This window comes from Megalops cyprinoides, chromosome 19 (genome assembly GCF_013368585.1).
Source record: "Megalops cyprinoides isolate fMegCyp1 chromosome 19, fMegCyp1.pri, whole genome shotgun sequence".
NCBI classification, from domain to species: Eukaryota; Metazoa; Chordata; class Actinopteri; order Elopiformes; family Megalopidae; genus Megalops; species Megalops cyprinoides.
In genome coordinates this window covers 20,312,972-20,329,519 of record NC_050601.1, presented here as the reverse complement: position 1 = coordinate 20,329,519, position 16,548 = coordinate 20,312,972, and the positions used below count along the sequence as shown (strand labels likewise).

Genomic DNA, 16,548 nt, shown 5'->3' with positions numbered 1-16,548 from the left:
GGAGATTGTTATCCCTTAAAAGATCATTGTACAACTACATTGTACAAAGCAATGTGGAATTGGCTTGTAATCAATATGTTGTGACCACGGAAGTGTCAGCCAAAGTGTAAATGAAAAATGAATAAATGAAATTTGAATTTTCATTTAACAAATGAAGAAAATTGTTGGCTTAGCAATAGACAATCAGTTACTTTTCTAAGCATGATCAAAGAAATAATGCTTTGAATATCTACTACTTCTAAAAATGCTGCCTTCATTGATATTGTTCCTGTCATTTTTATGTGTTTACCTACAATCACAAAGATGAGGCAAACGGTGTATGAAATGCATACATCTTTACAGTTTTTTAAACATCGTTACAGTTTTTTTAACCTCATACCATTAGACAGATGGTAAACTGAGCTCTGAAATCTATGACATTACTTTATTTTTATACAGATTCAGTGAGAGTTGTTAGACTGGCCGTGTGAGATGCTGCAAGCTACCAGGGCAAAAAAAACAGAAAACCTTAATTAAATCGAGGCATGCTCTCCTTTAGGGCATGTTTCAGGTGCTTGGTTAAGAGCCGGGCATATGGTCACACCCCTCCTTCCTCTCTCCCTTCCCCTCTCTCCTCCCTCCTCTGTGGTTGTGTTATTCACTCCACTACTCCTTCACTGCTCGCTGGGTTTCCTTCGTGTCGACTGCCCAGAGTCCACGAGCGCGGCCCCGCAGTGGCCCAGGAGACGTGCGTTAGCCACCGCCACCCCTGTAAGGTGAGTGACACAGCCTCCTCCTGCCTGAGCTTCCCTCTGTCTGTCCGTTACTGAGAGTGGCTGCCATGCGCGCTTACTTGTGAGGTCTGCATTAATGTGCGTTTTCTGTCTCTTGAGCTTGCTGAGCGTTTACAACAGCAAAATGTGGTCCCACAGCATTTATGGTCCACCTGAGTGATAAGGAGGCATTCTGCCTGCTGCTTGGCCCGCTGCAGCTGCTGGGTCATGGCTGCAAATTAGGGCGTGTTGCCACATATTGTGCGCTGAAGGCTTTCATTAAGCAAGAGTGAAAAGGCAGAAAATTAAGGAGTTCAAACTTGTTACGAGCGTGTGGAATTCTGTTCGGAAACTACTAATGTAGCTGTTGTGAGGAACAGAACTTGTAATGTTCACAGCTGTGCTCTGAATGTGCTTGAAAGCATGTGGATTGTGAGGTGTATCATGAGGTGTACTGATTCTGGGTGTGCAATTTCTCGATGGAGACATTCGTAATCACAAACAAAAACAAGATGTGATACTTCAACCAGGACTGCCACTGCAAGAACCAAAAACAAATCTGTTTCCACCTATCTTAGCAGAACCATGATTTTTACATGATGTTTGTTTACATCTTTAGGGCTATGAATCGTTGAATGAGGTTTTTTACAGATCAGGCCAATATTGGATGAGCACTGCAACACTGCAAAATGAATGGAACATGCTGTATCATCGTTAATTTGTGGAGTTTTTTTAACATCTCATTTCACTGTTTCTGCTGTTGTGTTTAATCAGTCCTGCAGAAGACATTCCTCAGCACAGCACATTCCTGAACCCACGCTGTCGAAACATGTCCCTGTACAGCTTCGGCCTGGAGCCGCTGTCCTGTCATGCCTGGAACAAAGACAGGACTCGTAAGTGCAAACCGGTCCGGCTGCATTTCCCCTGCAAGCAGATTCTCTCCCTGACTGCAGATCGTGTTGCTGCCTGCAACTGCATTTTCTGCTGGTAATTGCTATCTGTTAAAGTGAGTGCACGGCTAGATCGCATTCACAGGGAGGGCTCTGCGCTGCACTCAATACACATTTGATTTCCTGCTTTCTGACTTCCCGACATTCACTCTGACCTCCCTGTGATGTCACAATGCATCAGCAGCAATTAATCAGTTAGGAGCAGACGCATTCGCCCCCTTCTTTTCTGGCTAAAGAAATGCTGTGATGGCATCTTTGATCCAACCAAAAAAGGGCAGAACTTTCAATGTAAAGCATGAACAGTCCAACATCTTGATTTTATAGAGTATCTTTAACTACACCACATCTGTCTCTGTATGTGTAATGTCCTGAAGATAATTAAAAAAAAATCACTGTGTATCTGAGCCATGATTATGTATTTGCCTTTGTTTAATTATATAGGAGTGAAATACTTATTTAGGTCAAGAGCATTGTGCAACATTTCTCCCACAGAAATTGCCATCAGTCCCAACAGCAACGAGGCGCACATCTACCAAAAGAAGGGGAAGGAGTGGATCAAGATCCATGAACTGACGGAGCACAGCGGGCGAATCACAGGTAAGATCCCCCGCTGACCAAACACAGACAGCCAATCACAGGTGAGAGCCACAATCCAAGATTTCTCAGGGAAAGGCAGAGGTTAATGATTGACTCACTAATATGGTGTAAACCTCCTTAAGCAAACACACACACAGTGTGTTGACACGGTGTATTTACTGTACAAAGCACAGGCTAGAACTAATGGAACACTAGCATGGAAATCAGTTCCATGCTACGTATGGATTTGCCTTTGCCGTAAACCTGATCCCGTCCTATAAGGAGGCAGGACTAAAACAGAAACCATTCATAATTTAATACACTATCAGCATGGACTGTAAATGACTCCTCCACACGTCACTTCGGTCTCCCCCCTGTCAATGTCAGAACATGCCTCGGGGCGTTAATTTGTGTTAATACTCGGCAAGGCGACGCCAGCGCTGGCTGGACATATGTTAGAGCGGCTCATGCGTGTGATTCGCAGGCATCGACTGGGCCCCGGAGTCCAACCGCATCGTGACGTGCGCCTCCGACAGGAACGCCTACGTGTGGACGCTGAAGGACGAGGTGTGGAAGCCCACACTGGTGCTGGTCCGCATCAACCGGGCTGCCACCTGCGTCAAGTGGTCCCCCCTGGAGAACAAGTTCGCCCTGGGGAGCGGGGCCAGGCTGATCTCTGTCTGCTACTTCGAGAAGGAGAATGACTGGTGAGAGTGCCCTGTTTGATCCATGTGCATGCTGGGAATTGTAGTCTCAAAGCAGTGGTCTTGCACCGAGACAATGGATGCTTGTTGTGGTGACACCATAGCAGTTGCCATAGGAAATCTTTCAGGCAGCCTGAGTGTTTGTATTGGGCCAAAGTGGTACACTCTATCTTACTTTGATCAATACTGGATTTAATCCTGCTATTTGTCAACATAAATAAGGATATTTACCTCAATGTGAACGCAAGAATGCTTGGTCTAAAAAGCTTACTCACTCACTTTCAGATTGCACTAATTGCATCACAAAGCAGTTTTAGCACTGTACTAGAGCTACCAGTGTCTCTGTGGCTTCACAATCTCTGTTGACCTTTGTCCTTTGCCTGCACAGGTGGCTTAGCAAGCACATTAAAAAATCCATTTGCTCCACCGTCCTGAGTCTGGACTGGCACCCCAACAACATCCTGCTGGCTGCCGGCTCTGCCGACCTCCAATGCAGGTCAGTACAGTGTGGGATAGCACAGAGGCTCCGCCCCCCACCTCAGCGTGGGCCAGAATTTGGACGTCACTTGACTGCTTTTGCGTGCTGTGCCGTGGCAGGGTCTTCTCGGCGTACATCAAGGACATCGAGGACAAGCCGGGCCCCACACCCTGGGGGGCCAAGATGCCGTTCGGGGAGGTCCTGCTGGAGCACAAGGACTGCGGGGGCTGGGTCCACGGGGTCTCCTTCTCCCCTTCGGGGGACAGCCTGGCCTGGGTCAGCCACAACAGCAGCATCAGCGTGGCTGATGCCACTCAGGGCAAAGAGTGAGAGCTTACAGCCTCTGTCACATCCCCTTGCTTGTCACACCCCCTCGTCCCTCAAACCCCCTCCACTGTCACCCTCTGACACATCGTCTATATATTTATCTATATAGCTATGTATATTATATATGTATATAATATAGACTTATATTAAAAGTTAAGAAAGAACTGATTGAAAGCCACATGTAAGCTATGCATGCTGCTTGTGCCCTGAATCTGCTAAATAAATAATGCCGTGCTGTAACTGGCAGGGTCACCCAGCTGACCGTAGAGAACCTCCCCCTGCTCAGCGTCCTGTACGTCAACGAGACGGAGATCGTGGCAGCGGTGAGAAGCACGCTCAGTCCCCCTTCCCACTTCGACAGGCACACACACACACACACACACACACACACACACACATACACACAAGCTCAAGTGTGGATGCATGCACGCACACACACACGCGCACACACAGATTCCTCTGTTATCAGTTGCTCCTGAGGGTTCTCTCTCACTCTGGGGTCTGTTTCAGCGAGATAAGCTCAGGGCTCTGATATGACAGAAATACACTATCAGAAATACACCCCCTACTGACAAGCAGCAGCTGACACAGAGTGCTGGTCTGAGCTGGAGTAATGGGAGTGCAGAGCGATAGCACTTAAGCTCCAGACAGTGTAGTCAGCACATGTTTTTTTTTTGACATTGAAAAGATATTCAGTGTGTGTATGTGTGTGTGGTTTCCCCAAGGGTCACGACTGCTGCCCCTATCAGTACTCCTACAAAGGCCCTGGAAGCCTGGAGTTTGTGAAGAAGCTGGACATCCCCAAGCAGAGCTCCAAGACCAGCATGTCAGCCATGCAGCACTTCCGCAACCTGGACAAGAAGGCCACCACAGAGGAGGACGACAACGAGCTGGGCACGCTGCACCAGAACAGCATCACGTGAGGAGGGACCCGTCATTTCCGCCACAACAGGGAGAAAAAATCTGTTCAAACCTCACTTTACTTTGAGCCCCACCCCGTTAACTAACTGTGGTTACAGTATATAACTGTTGTAATTCTGAGCAGGCTGGAGTTTCTCCTAACTATTCCAAATACATGTATGGAGATGGTATGCACGAATGTATGGAGGGTTGTTTAGCTAAACTTAACTATATCATCAGACCTTTTGGATGGACGCTTAGCATGTCCTTCCAGAATACTTTCCTACTGGTGCACATTCAAATGTGTACTGACTGCTATCAGAAAATGACAAAAATTCAAAATAACTTTCTTGCCTTGCATGTGTCTGTAGCCAGCTGTGCATTGTGGAAGGGGAGAGGAGCAAGGTGGAGAAGTTCAGCAGTGTTGGGCTTGATGGAGCCATGGTAGTCTGGGAGGTCAAGGTGAGGAGGTTACATTCTTTAAAATTCAAAGCATTTCTTTGTACAACATGTAATTATGCTCTGGGAGGACAGCACATCAAAATTGTCTTACTGTTCTTTCCCCTCTTCCCTTTCTCTGCAGCTGTGAGACCCAACAGGGCGACGCCTCTTCTGGTTCTCTCCCTAGGGCGGCTTAAACCTTCAGCTAGGAACATCAAAATCAACACATTCATAATAAAGACCAGTTATTAATAAACACTCCTAAATGCTGACTCAGACTACATTAAAAGTTGAATGTACGCACACACCTTGCAGCATTGCAGCACCTAGGTTTAGCATAAAGATGTATAAAGTTTGAATCACTGGAGTTATTTTGAGTTCACTGAGTTTGAAAAAAACTGAGAAATATATATGCCGGTTTTGTCACATAATCTTTTTATATTACTTTGAAACACATATGCTCTTACTCACATAATTCAACAAATTCAACAAATAAAATGATACAAACACATCATTCTCTATCGATGTACTTTTATTTACTTTACAAATACCTGCATGGTGCTCTGTTCTTGTAACACATTCTATCATACAGCAGCGTCCAGGTGAAGTGAATGCAACAGCCTATCAAATATGTTAAATACATTCCTCCCTCTTGCAATATAGGTTTTTTTTTCATTTTTGGTAAAGATGAGTGCATAAACTGTAGTCATTGCAGAACTGTAGATTGTTAAAGAATTCTGTCACGTGCATGCACGTATGCTCAAAGCACAATTCATGCAGTAACACCCTCCATCATTGAGCAATGTTTGTGGTAATTATCTCAACAATCAAAGTGGGCCCAAACATTAACTTATGTAGAATTTCACACGTAGTCAGTTTGTCATGAATCTTCGAGGTTGGTTTGAGTGGTTATGTAGCTGTGAGAAACGATTTCAGAAACCAATGGATAAGAACTATCCGACACGAATCATCCGCTGTTATTTTTTTCTCTGAGAAGTCTCGCAGAACCGATCAGTTCATGTGAAGAAACAGAAAAACATTTCGAAATTTGCAGGGCTGTCGTTGCTATTTGGCAATGACTACATATCAAAGCTATATCGCCTTGTTCGCTTGCAACCGACCGAAGTAACACGTTCGCGGAAATGTGGGTTTTTGATGCGTGCGCGCATATTTCAACATGCCTTCAAGTTAAACGAATTGCATTGAGGGACTTCTTGGCATGTATCGTAAACCCACCCTTCTTCCTCCTATGAATACCCTGCTTTTCACCAAAGCAGTCTGTAACTACCAGTGTAGCCAAAGCAGTTATTCGGGTGCTCCCACTGGCATCACTGTATACAATAACAAAAATACTGCCTCGTGTCGAGACTGAAGTCAACTCCTGCCAATCAAAATCAGCCCCGCTGGAAGGGGCGGGGTCACTCCGATTTCAGTATTCAAAAGATAGTCAAATTTTAGCCAATCAGACCACCGTCTTGTCCCGCTGACCAATTGTAACTGCGCCGGACGATAGGAGTAGCCTTTCTCTTGAGCCAACTGAAGAGTGGCGTCGAAATGACGCAACCAGCTGTCAGCTGTTTGTGTTTTTGCCTTATTTTGTAGATGTACCTCCTTAAGTTTGCGGTCTTTTTTCTTTAGAGAACGGAATATAATAAGTGACTACTTCATTCTGGATTAAACCCAAGGCACTAAAATAAACGCACTGCATTCACAGACCTGCAAAATTGGCTATCTAGCGAACTAGATAGCTACATCTCATTTGCTACCGATTGTGGACCTTCGGTTGGGAACCTCCAAAAGGAATCGAACCGATCCCAGGCCTCCGATCCAGGGCGGCGGGAGGGAGGGAGGTCGCTGGGATCGGGATGGAGACTGTAGAAGGGGCCGACGGTCCGGGCGGGCCAGGACTGTGCTGCGCCTCCTTCAACCAAGACACCACGTAAGCGTCTGATCACTGCCCCGTTGACAAAGTGCTGTAGATTTGCTCTGTGGTTCACACTAGACTCCAATTACATAACTAGCTGGCTAATCACTCTGAAATTCCATATGCATGTAAGTGAATCCCAGGTATGCATTCATTAACGAAATCATTTTTACTTTTCTGCACGAGTCAGTAGCCTACTGTACACTGCATGAAACCGCGGGTGTTTATATCGTATATTGACAGAATACATCAGTATCAGCTTGCCACATGCACTGTTCTACGGTTCTATAGTTAATAAGCACTAGCTTCACGACACCGAACAGTCAGGGTATTTTTTTGTCTTTATTTTTTCAGTGTTGACTGAAAATGTTTGGCAAAAGCAGGCTTTCACACAATTTACAAACTTGCGTTACCCCGAAAGACATCATATATTTCCTATGGTCCTTCTGTGGGACCTGCTGAACACAACGCGACAGCATTATCAGTCAGAGGGAACATTGGTCATAACGAAAAATGTTTTCCAGCAAACACACGTGTGCCATTTGTACTGGTTGCTGAACCAGGGAAACCCAACAGCAATTTCAGATAAAACAGAGTTGCATGGGAGAAGGACACATTTACATGGGAATGTATATATGGAAATGAATGTATGAAGATATGCGTGCACATTTTGAACTTGCATTTGACTGAGAAGGTACTGGCCCATGGGAGTAGAGTCAAATGAACTTTAAAGGTCGTTTTTATTATGAATATTCCAAAGCTTGCATTGTGCACATTATCCATTGAATAGAACTAAATACCTGGGGTAAGAAACAACAGCAACAGAGCCTTCCTCCCCCCGGGAACCGAGCTCGCAAAACTCTTTCTGTAAGCCCATGCATTGCCATACCCACAAAACCACATTGCAGGTACGACGTACAAACAATTCCACGACGTTTCAGCACCGTCAGCTTGTCCCTCGTTCCCAGTGTAAATGGATTTTTGTTCAATGAATTACCCTGACGTCACTAGACAGGGGCTCTTTGATATGTGTCTGTTTTTAATTTACCTAAAATGCAAAGTGTTTCTTAGGATGGATATTCTAAGAACATATGAATATATCGGTAAAAACGAAAATGGAGATTATCTGAAGGGTCTGCCGGTTTAAGACCTTTCCAGGAGGAAGAGGTGAAAACTAACGTTAACGAGTTCCGTTACCTTGGGTATCTGTTTTTGGGCGTGTCTCTACTCACAACAGCGTTTGTTTCAGACCAGCATACCAGCGAAGTAAATGAACTACCTGATATCATCTGAGCGCTGCTCGTGTTATAACAGTCATGGTATTGCAGTGCCTAAGTTCCCCTGCCGTTCTGAATGCAGCATCCACATGTGTATTGCAAGTGGTTGCAACATGTGTCTGTTATTTGCATTGTCAGATTAGGGAGAGCCCCTTTCAGCTTGAATATAGTTCATTGGTCCAGTGGTCTAAACTCAAGGTTTAAACTCCTGCTAAGATAACTGCAGTCAGTCTGCATAGTTGTCATCATTAAAGGCTATTGACATTTTCGGTTTGTTTCCTTTTCCTGCATTTTTCACACAGTTGTATATTCTATTGTTTACTTATATACTCAGGACAAAGGTCAATTTCATTGTGATACCTCTCAAAGGACCAAAAGCCAAATCGATATATTAAAAAGATTCTGAAAGTTAGCATAACACACAGGCCAACATGGCCAAGCTGTAATATACAACAGTCTGGCTGCCTTTCGGGCAACTGAGGCTAGGATACTGTATGCTCGTGGGCCCAGTCAAACAGCATCATTCACAGAATTCACAGGAATGATATGAGTCAATAAATCTGCAGCATTAGCAGGTTACAGCCTGCTTGTGGAACGACAGGAGCCAATAAAACCACACTATTCAGCCAATGAAACTGCAGTGTTTGCAGGATACCACCCAATCATGCACTGAGATTAAATAATGAAACGACTTAATTACTTTAAATTAATTACTTCCGTGCTCGATAATAATATGGCTGCTCTTCACTGGATGCTGGGACAGACAGTAGTCGCGTTAGTGCCCTCTTCAGCTCAGACTCACATTGATTCCCCTCAGGTCTCTGGCAGTGGGGACCAAGACTGGATACCGGCTCTTCTCAGTGACCTCAGTGGACAAACTGGACTGCGTTTTCGAAAGCGGTGAGTGTCTGCTGCCGTCCTCTCGCCCAAACATCGCAGCATGGCAGAGGGGGAGGGGGGAGGGAGGAGGGGGGTGAGGATAAGGCGCGCTGCAGTATCTCAAGGCCACCCTCACACCTCTGTCAGATTTCAAGAATCACCAAGAGGCTACTGATATGGAAGCAAAGACGCACATGCATGCATTTGCTTGCACAAACATGTGCGAACGGACACGCACGCACGCACACACACACACTCACTCACTCTCTCTCATAGGCCCAGGTTGAATGAAGACACAATGATGGTGTTTTGCATCTTTTTCCCTCGTCTGGTTTAAGAACATGCTCGTGTACAGCTTGATTTTCTCTTTATGCGCTAGGGAAAAAAGGGACAGGGCGTGGCTCTGTGTATACCTGGGGAAGAGGGGACAAGGGGAGGGGAGACAGGGTGTTGCTATTTAAATGACAGTGATAGGGCCCTGTGCAGTGGGGAGAGGGGGGGGTAGGATGTGAGTGTGTGTATGAAAGAGAGGGAGAAGACAGGGCGTGGCTCTGTCCCACAGTGGTGTGATGAGTCACAACATTGTGGGAGAGGAGGCTTCTTATTCCCTGGTCATAATGTCTGAACTACTTTAGAGCACACTCTGGTGGGAGTGTGACATCATGTCCTGTACAGACAGACAGACTTGTGAGTTTGGCTTCACTGTCCAGAAATGGAGCAGACTGTAATAAGAATCAGACTATTAGGGATGTCTTTGCCATTTGGGCGCCTGCGTACATCATACAGGTCCTGCGTGCTGTGAGCGAGAAGCTAGTGGTTTCTGTCAGCCACATGCCGCGCTATCACTGCGAGTTTCTCCGCACTGAGGAGACGTGCTCCCCGGGTCGTGACCCACCTCAGAAGGTTCTCTTTGACAGGAAACGCGTGCGGAGTACGAGTAAATTACCGCCAGTGAGAAGAAAGCCCACACTTCCTCTTTCGGTTGATGAATCGACAGCTTGACTGACGCCGAGCTGACACTCCAGTCACCGCTGTCATCCGCCCTTATTAGGAACTGCATTTACGCTCAGCAATAATCACCCTCGGTGCATGTAGCTGGGTGTGGCGGCCTGAGGACATTTGCAAGTCTTAATTTGTTCTGTAAATAATTTATCAGTACTGCACTCAATCTTCATCTGACTATTCTCATACTGAACACAAAACATAAATACATATCAGAAGCATATTAGTTAGTTATGTTAGCATGTTAGGGTAGTGGATGTATCATGATTCACTTAAATATACTGCATATACATAATAATCCAGGTATACAATAATTGTCGCTGGAAGGAAGATGTTTGGTTGAACTTGCCAGATGTACATGAAATAGATAGTACCTACAACATTGGTAAATATGTGGTTGACATGGTCAATCAAACATTTTGCCTCTGTTTATCTGTGTGTCATTTGATGGTGACCCCCCAGCAGAAACCCCAGATGTGTACATCGTGGAGCGTCTGTTCTCAAGCAGCCTGGTGGTGGTGGTCAGCCAGGCCACGCCCCGCCGCATGAATGTCTACCATTTTAAGAAGGGCACAGAAATCTGCAACTACAGCTACTCCAACAACATCCTGTCTGTCCGCCTCAACCGACAGGTACGGCGATTTCAGCAGGGTGAGGTGTTGAGTCATGCTAAAATCATTGGCAAGCTGACACCTGGAATGCCAGCCAAGTTCAATTCTCATGCCAGAGCTCTTCTGTTAAAACCACAGCTTCCTAATTATACCCCTTATGTAGCACAGGGAAGGGTTTCCTCTGATTGGATCTGACTGGTATGACACGTGTACCACATGTCCTTGCTTCCTGCACAGAGGCTGGTGGTGTGTCTGGAGGAATCCATCTACATCCACAACATCAAGGACATGAAGCTGCTGAAGACTCTGCTCAATACACCACCCAACCCCTCAGGTACAAAGCACTGCCCCCTGCTGGACGGCAGGTAGCCGTTTTCTCAAAAAAATTAAACCCAGTGGTAGTGTGTGGTTGGACCAATCAGAACATTCAGCCTTGTAATTGGTGCGTCTGTTTGGTATAGCTAACCAAACATTGCTCATAGGTTTAATTTTCTATTATGAGGGGACAACATATGCATAATTATTCAGAGGACAACCCACAGACAGCAATGAGAAAGGCCATGGTCACCGGAGTCAGTGTGACTGTGTCTGTGTGTGTGGTGGACTGAGGGGGTTTGTGAGCATGTGTGTGTGCCTGTGCATGTATGTGTGTGTCAGTGAGTGAGTTTATCATTCCACCTCTCAGTAAGAGTCCTGCCCCTGCCCTCCTCAGGTCTGTGTGCTCTCTCCATTACCCATTCCAACTCGTACCTGGCGTACCCTGGCAGTGCCACCATCGGAGAGATCATCGTCTACGACGCCAACAACCTGGTGAGACTCGCCGGGCATCCTGGGGGGGACCGTCTGAAGGGAATGGTTCACTCACCCTAGATATAAGTAGAAAGGAGTATCTCCTCATGATGACTGCCCCTACAGTTTAAAGCTGGTATTACAGCCTGTCTTCACAGAAACAGGGAGCTTCAATTTAAAACAATAACAGCGACAGAAGCTCTAGGGACAGGGTCTGTGTGTGAGGTGTGTTCAGTGTATAGGGAATGTTCTGTGTGTCAGGTGTGTTCTGTGTATGGAACAGGGTCTGTGTTTGAGGTGTGTCTGTGTAGGGAAGATATTCTGTGTGTGAGGTGCGTTGGAATTGCCAGTTGGAATGGCCAATTCCCCGAATTTTTGGAATGCCCAATTTGTCATCAATGTTCGGTCCCATTGCACAACCCCCACTGTCAATCAGGGAGAGCGTGGACAAGCACGTGCCCTCCTCCGAGACACGTGATGTCAGCCGCTGCTTCTTTTCGCACTGTGGTCCACAATCTCTAGCACAGAGATGAGTCGTAGGAAGACATTTCACATGCAGCTGTGGCACGTGGACCACAGGAGCCCGATCGACCAGCAGGGGTCGCTGTTGCTAATGGGACCGAAGCCCCTGCCGACGTACCCACCCCTATCCACAGCGGAACGTAGCCAATGTGTTCCGCCTGTGAGCTCCCGGTCACTGTCGGCTAGTGACACGTCTGGGATCGAACCCGGGCCGTAGTGTTCAGTCTATACTCGGAATGAGTGCTTTTACCGACTGAGCCACTCGGGAGTGTGAGGTGCATCCTGTGTGTGAGGTGTGTTCTGTGTATGGGACAGGGTCTATGTGTGAGGTATATTCAGTATTTGGGACATGCTCGGTTTGTGAGGTGTGTTCTGTGTTTCTCTCTCATTCAGAACACGGTAACCATGATTCCAGCTCATGACAGCCCTCTGGCGGCCATTACCTTCAACGCTTCCGGTACCAAGCTGGCCAGCGCCTCTGAGAGGGTAAATACCACCCCTGTTCCCCCGTCGTCCACACTGCAGCCCCTCCCTGATGCCTAGTGCAGTGATGTCATCCGATCGATCTCCCTCTCTGCCTTTTCAGGGCACTGTGATCAGAGTCTTCACTGTCCCTGAGGGACACCGACTGCTTGAGTTCCGCAGAGGAATGAAAAGGTGAGCAAAGCTAAATACATGCAAACACACACAAACACACACACACACACACACACACACACACATAAACACACACAGACACACACAGACACACACACACACACACACATCCATGCTTTCTTCATAATAGGCTGGGCATTTGTCACAATCCAGGACACAGCATAGGAGCACAAGCCATCTCTGACCCTTGACCTGGGTGTATGTCTGTAGGTACGTCAGCATCAGCTCCCTGTCCTTCAGCCTGGACGCCCAGTTCCTCTGTGCCTCCAGCAACACGGAGACGGTGCACATCTTCAAACTGGAGCAGCCCGGCAACAGGTACTGCAGGCGCACACCCGTCCCAAACAAGCACACCCAAAGGGGTGTTAAAAAGGGCCCCCGACCTGACCCCTGGCGACACAGATGGATAAGGGCATGTGCTTCCTCCCTGCAGCGGAGAGGAGTCGTCCCCCACCTGGTCGGCCTACATGGGGAAGATGATCTCGGCCGCCAGCAGCTACCTCCCGGCGCAGGTGTCCGACATGATGAACCAGGACCGTGCCTTTGCCACCGTGCGCCTCAACGTGCCCGGCCAGAGGAACGTGTGCGCGCTGGCCACGTGAGTGCGGGTCCTCCTCTGCCCCCCGTCCCATCCACGTCCCACCGCCTGTCCCTGTGGAGAGCTGAGGGTGTCGCTCTCTTTCAGGATCCAGAAGCTTCCGCGTCTCCTAGTGGCCTCCTCCGACGGGCAGCTGTACGTTTACAACCTGGACCCCCATGAGGGCGGGGAGTGTGTGCTGGTGAAGAAGCACAGGTGAGGATGTGCGTGTGTGTGTGTGCGTGTGTGTGTAATTGGGCAAACACTGGATACGCAGATACTGTATGTGTGCGCGGTGTATGTATGCATGTGGATGTATGTGGGGGGAGCTGGATTTGTCATTGTGTCCTCTTTTACTTTATAAAATTTAAATGATTCTTTTCCCTTCATTTCTGCACTCCTTCCCTGGGCCCCTCATACCCTCCCTGCACCCTCTCTGCGCCTGTCCTGCAGGCTGTTTCGCCCGGACGAGGAGCAGGCGGTATCAGAGGAATCTGAGACCACATTGCCTGCGCAAACGTGCCCGTCCTACGCTGCCACCGTCGCCATCCCCGCTGCCACACCCTCCCCCGCCACTCTGACAGGTAGGCACATCCCTCTCTGCTGTGCACACAACATTGCTGAGGAGATCCACCACTAGGAGGTGCTATGGGACAGAAATATACTGAAATGAAACAACAAAAATGGTGCTGTGTTCACATGTGCCCATGCCCTCTCCCGCTGCCACTGTCCTCTCCCACAGGTTACTCAGAAGACGGAGGGGCGAAGAAGGGTGAGGTCATTCCGGAGCACGAGTTCGCAGCGGGACCTGTGTGTCTGGATGATGAGAATGAGTTTCCTCCTGTGAGCAATAAGAATAAGAATAAATAACCCTGCCTGTGTCCAACATCAGCCGGTCAGCCAGTCAGCAAGCCAGTCGTTCGGTCAACAAGCCAGCCAGTCAGTTAGCCAGCCAGTCAGTCAGTCAGTCAGGGAATTTCCAGTGCTGCCCCAAACTGTCTTACACATACTGCATGGTGCCTGAGAGTACAGCCTCTCTGAAATGTCAGAACAATCCCTTTTGAAACCAAGCTCACTCATACTGAGTGATTTAAATTTGTAGATTTGAATTTTAACCCTCCTCCCAGAGCTATACTACAAATACCAGTTGATAGAGTTTTCAAAAATCAGATTAAAATGCATATGACAAGCTGTGTGACTTGTGGTGAGAAAAATATCCAGTGGCCACATGCGTGGGTGAGGTTGAGTTTGTTGTAGTGAGATAAGCTTAGTACATAACTGACGATTAAAAAAAATAGGGTTGCATAAATGGGAAAAAAAAATTAAAAAACAAACCAAAAGCTTTTGATATTATATAAAAGAAGTAATACACATACAATGAAATAGTTTTAGTCATTGTTGTGTTATTTTACCAATTTAATGCAATACAAATATCTAAGGGCTAACAGTTGGTTTCAAGACCTGCCTGGCACACAACTAGAGATGCCCGACAGAAATGACTGATGTGTTCCTTGTGCCAGAAAACCAGCCTTTCTAAATGTGCCAGTCAAGTAACCTAACGGTCAGTCCTCTCCCGTCCTATCATATTCATTACAAAGCCGGAGTTACAAGTAGATTGTCATATTCCTCATACTTCAATTGTCAACAGTGAGAAGTTCAGATTACAGTGCAGATTGTCACAGTTACCTGGATATTTCACTCCATGTTCTCATATTTGCCGTGTGAATTGCTGTAGCATGTACACGTACATGGGTGTGTGTATTTATATTTATATGATACTTAATATCTGTGGGTAAGAGTTTACTTTCAGGGTGAACTGTGAAAAGGTGGGGTGACACCTTACTTGTTATTTAGTAGGGTTTATGGAAGGACTGGCCACAAGCGGGACACAAAATACAGAACTCATTCATGTTTTCTGGCAGATGATGAGTGAGATGTTTGTCATTTTTTCAATGAAAACTGTCAGAAAACCATATAGATACTAGCTCTTCTCATGTCTTTGCAGTTCACCTTCTCTCTGATTTTGAGATAAATTTGAGGGGAAAAATCACTTACTGCCATGCGGATTGCAGTAGTTCGGCTCGTCTCACTCTTTCATGCTATGGCCATGCCCACATTGTCTCTCCTTCGCCACTAGGGGGAGCTGTGGTATTTCACTGTGTGTCACCGTTGCTTTCCCCATTCACCTGTGTTTAAATAGCATGCTCTTGTAATTAATCTTTGGCATATATTCTACTTATTCTAATTCTCAGGACAGAGCGATAAGCAGCATCTCAGATATCCGATATCCTCATATTTTCCATGTTGTTTCCTGTATTCTAAACTTACTTTTGGAGCTACAGGAAAAAAAAGTGTGACAAAGAGTTTTGTAAAACAACAGACGAATGTTTAGCTTCGTACCACTTGTGTACACAGCAAACTCTGAAATTATACTTGTTTGTTTTCATCCGTCTTACCCAGCAGAATAATATGCAGATCCGCTCACGCCTGTAAAAATAGGGCCTTTTTCAAGTTGTGAAGCAGGAGAACAGTGTCTAACACTCAGTTAGACCCAGATGGAAGTCTGTCTGACAGACGAGGAAGGTCTCTGAAGATGCTTTTGACTGTCACTGATGCAATCTTATCAAATGCTCTAATCTGTCCATACCGCAACCCGCGCCACGGCGCGCAGGAACAATAAAGCTGTGTTTTGGTTTTGGTAGATAAATTGGTGCCGGGACGGGACTGGGAGTGGCAAAGGGAGACGCACGTGAGAGGGTAGAGGACAGGTGGACAGGTGGAGACCAGCTGTCGGAGGCTACACCTGTGGCCAGAAGATTGGCTATGCATGAGCCAGGACAATTACTCAAATTTCAGGGTGCTAACAACTGTTTAATACAAACAGATTAAAAAAAAAAAACAGGACTGGGTCTTTAGAGTTCGACTTACGAACAGTGTGTTTTACAAGTTTAGGTGCATGACTGAAGCTGAAACATAACCACGTTTTAGTATTTACTTGACCAATATCTTCTTAATGAAAGGTTTGTTTTATGTAGTATCATTATTATTGTTGTTATGTATCCAGCCTTAGAGGTAAGGAATTTTAACTATTTTTATTTTTTAAAATCTTTGTATGTCATCTTGATTCAGGATACATGCTGACTGTATGTGTACTCCACTTGTATACCAAGTTGGTAAGTTGT

At 46.5% G+C, this 16,548-nt stretch overlaps 2 protein-coding genes across 3 annotated transcripts; both read left to right on the top strand.

Annotated features, from left to right (window-relative positions):
• The first annotated feature begins 619 nt into the window (after positions 1-619).
• On the top strand, positions 620-5,621 carry zgc:86896 (uncharacterized protein LOC415190 homolog). The gene is made up of 10 exons (XM_036553053.1): positions 620-755; positions 1,527-1,645; positions 2,195-2,299; positions 2,763-2,985; positions 3,371-3,478; positions 3,580-3,786; positions 4,035-4,110; positions 4,513-4,706; positions 5,059-5,149; positions 5,271-5,621. Exons 2-10 carry the CDS (start codon positions 1,582-1,584, stop codon positions 5,274-5,276), a joined length of 1,074 nt encoding a protein of 357 aa, XP_036408946.1. The 5' UTR covers positions 620-755; positions 1,527-1,581; the 3' UTR covers positions 5,277-5,621.
• Positions 5,622-6,684: 1,063 nt separating this feature from the next.
• On the top strand, positions 6,685-16,268 carry wipi1 (WD repeat domain, phosphoinositide interacting 1). 2 transcript variants are annotated; one of them, XM_036552673.1, is made up of 13 exons: positions 6,685-7,067; positions 9,147-9,229; positions 10,676-10,842; positions 11,059-11,155; positions 11,534-11,631; positions 12,526-12,618; positions 12,719-12,789; positions 13,000-13,107; positions 13,223-13,387; positions 13,475-13,582; positions 13,820-13,950; positions 14,109-14,209; positions 16,069-16,268. In XM_036552673.1, the coding sequence occupies exons 1-13, from the start codon at positions 6,994-6,996 to the stop codon at positions 16,117-16,119; spliced, it is 1,347 nt and encodes a 448-aa protein (XP_036408566.1). In that variant the 5' UTR covers positions 6,685-6,993; the 3' UTR covers positions 16,120-16,268. The 2 variants fall into 2 exon arrangements, with proteins under 2 accessions (XP_036408566.1, XP_036408565.1); XM_036552672.1 differs by having other exon boundaries at positions 10,673-10,842.
• The last annotated feature ends 280 nt before the right edge of the window (positions 16,269-16,548 follow it).

What these genes read in the sequence shown, in the direction of transcription:
- zgc:86896 (XM_036553053.1), top strand. Translation starts at nt 1,582, where the DNA reads ATGTCCCTGTACAGCTTCGGCCTGGAGCCGCTGTCCTGTCATGCCTGG. An exon ending in TTCGAGAAGGAGAATGACTG is followed by an intron (nt 2,986 to 3,370) that starts GTGAGAGTGCCC and finishes TTGCCTGCACAG; the next exon opens with GTGGCTTAGCAAGCACATTA. An exon ending in GATGCCACTCAGGGCAAAGA is followed by an intron (nt 3,787 to 4,034) that starts GTGAGAGCTTAC and finishes TGTAACTGGCAG; the next exon opens with GGTCACCCAGCTGACCGTAG.
- wipi1 (XM_036552672.1), top strand. Translation starts at nt 6,994, where the DNA reads ATGGAGACTGTAGAAGGGGCCGACGGTCCGGGCGGGCCAGGACTGTGC. An exon ending in TCTACGACGCCAACAACCTG is followed by an intron (nt 11,632 to 12,525) that starts GTGAGACTCGCC and finishes TCTCTCATTCAG; the next exon opens with AACACGGTAACCATGATTCC. An exon ending in ATGAGAATGAGTTTCCTCCT is followed by an intron (nt 14,210 to 16,068) that starts GTGAGCAATAAG and finishes TGGTTTTGGTAG; the next exon opens with ATAAATTGGTGCCGGGACGG.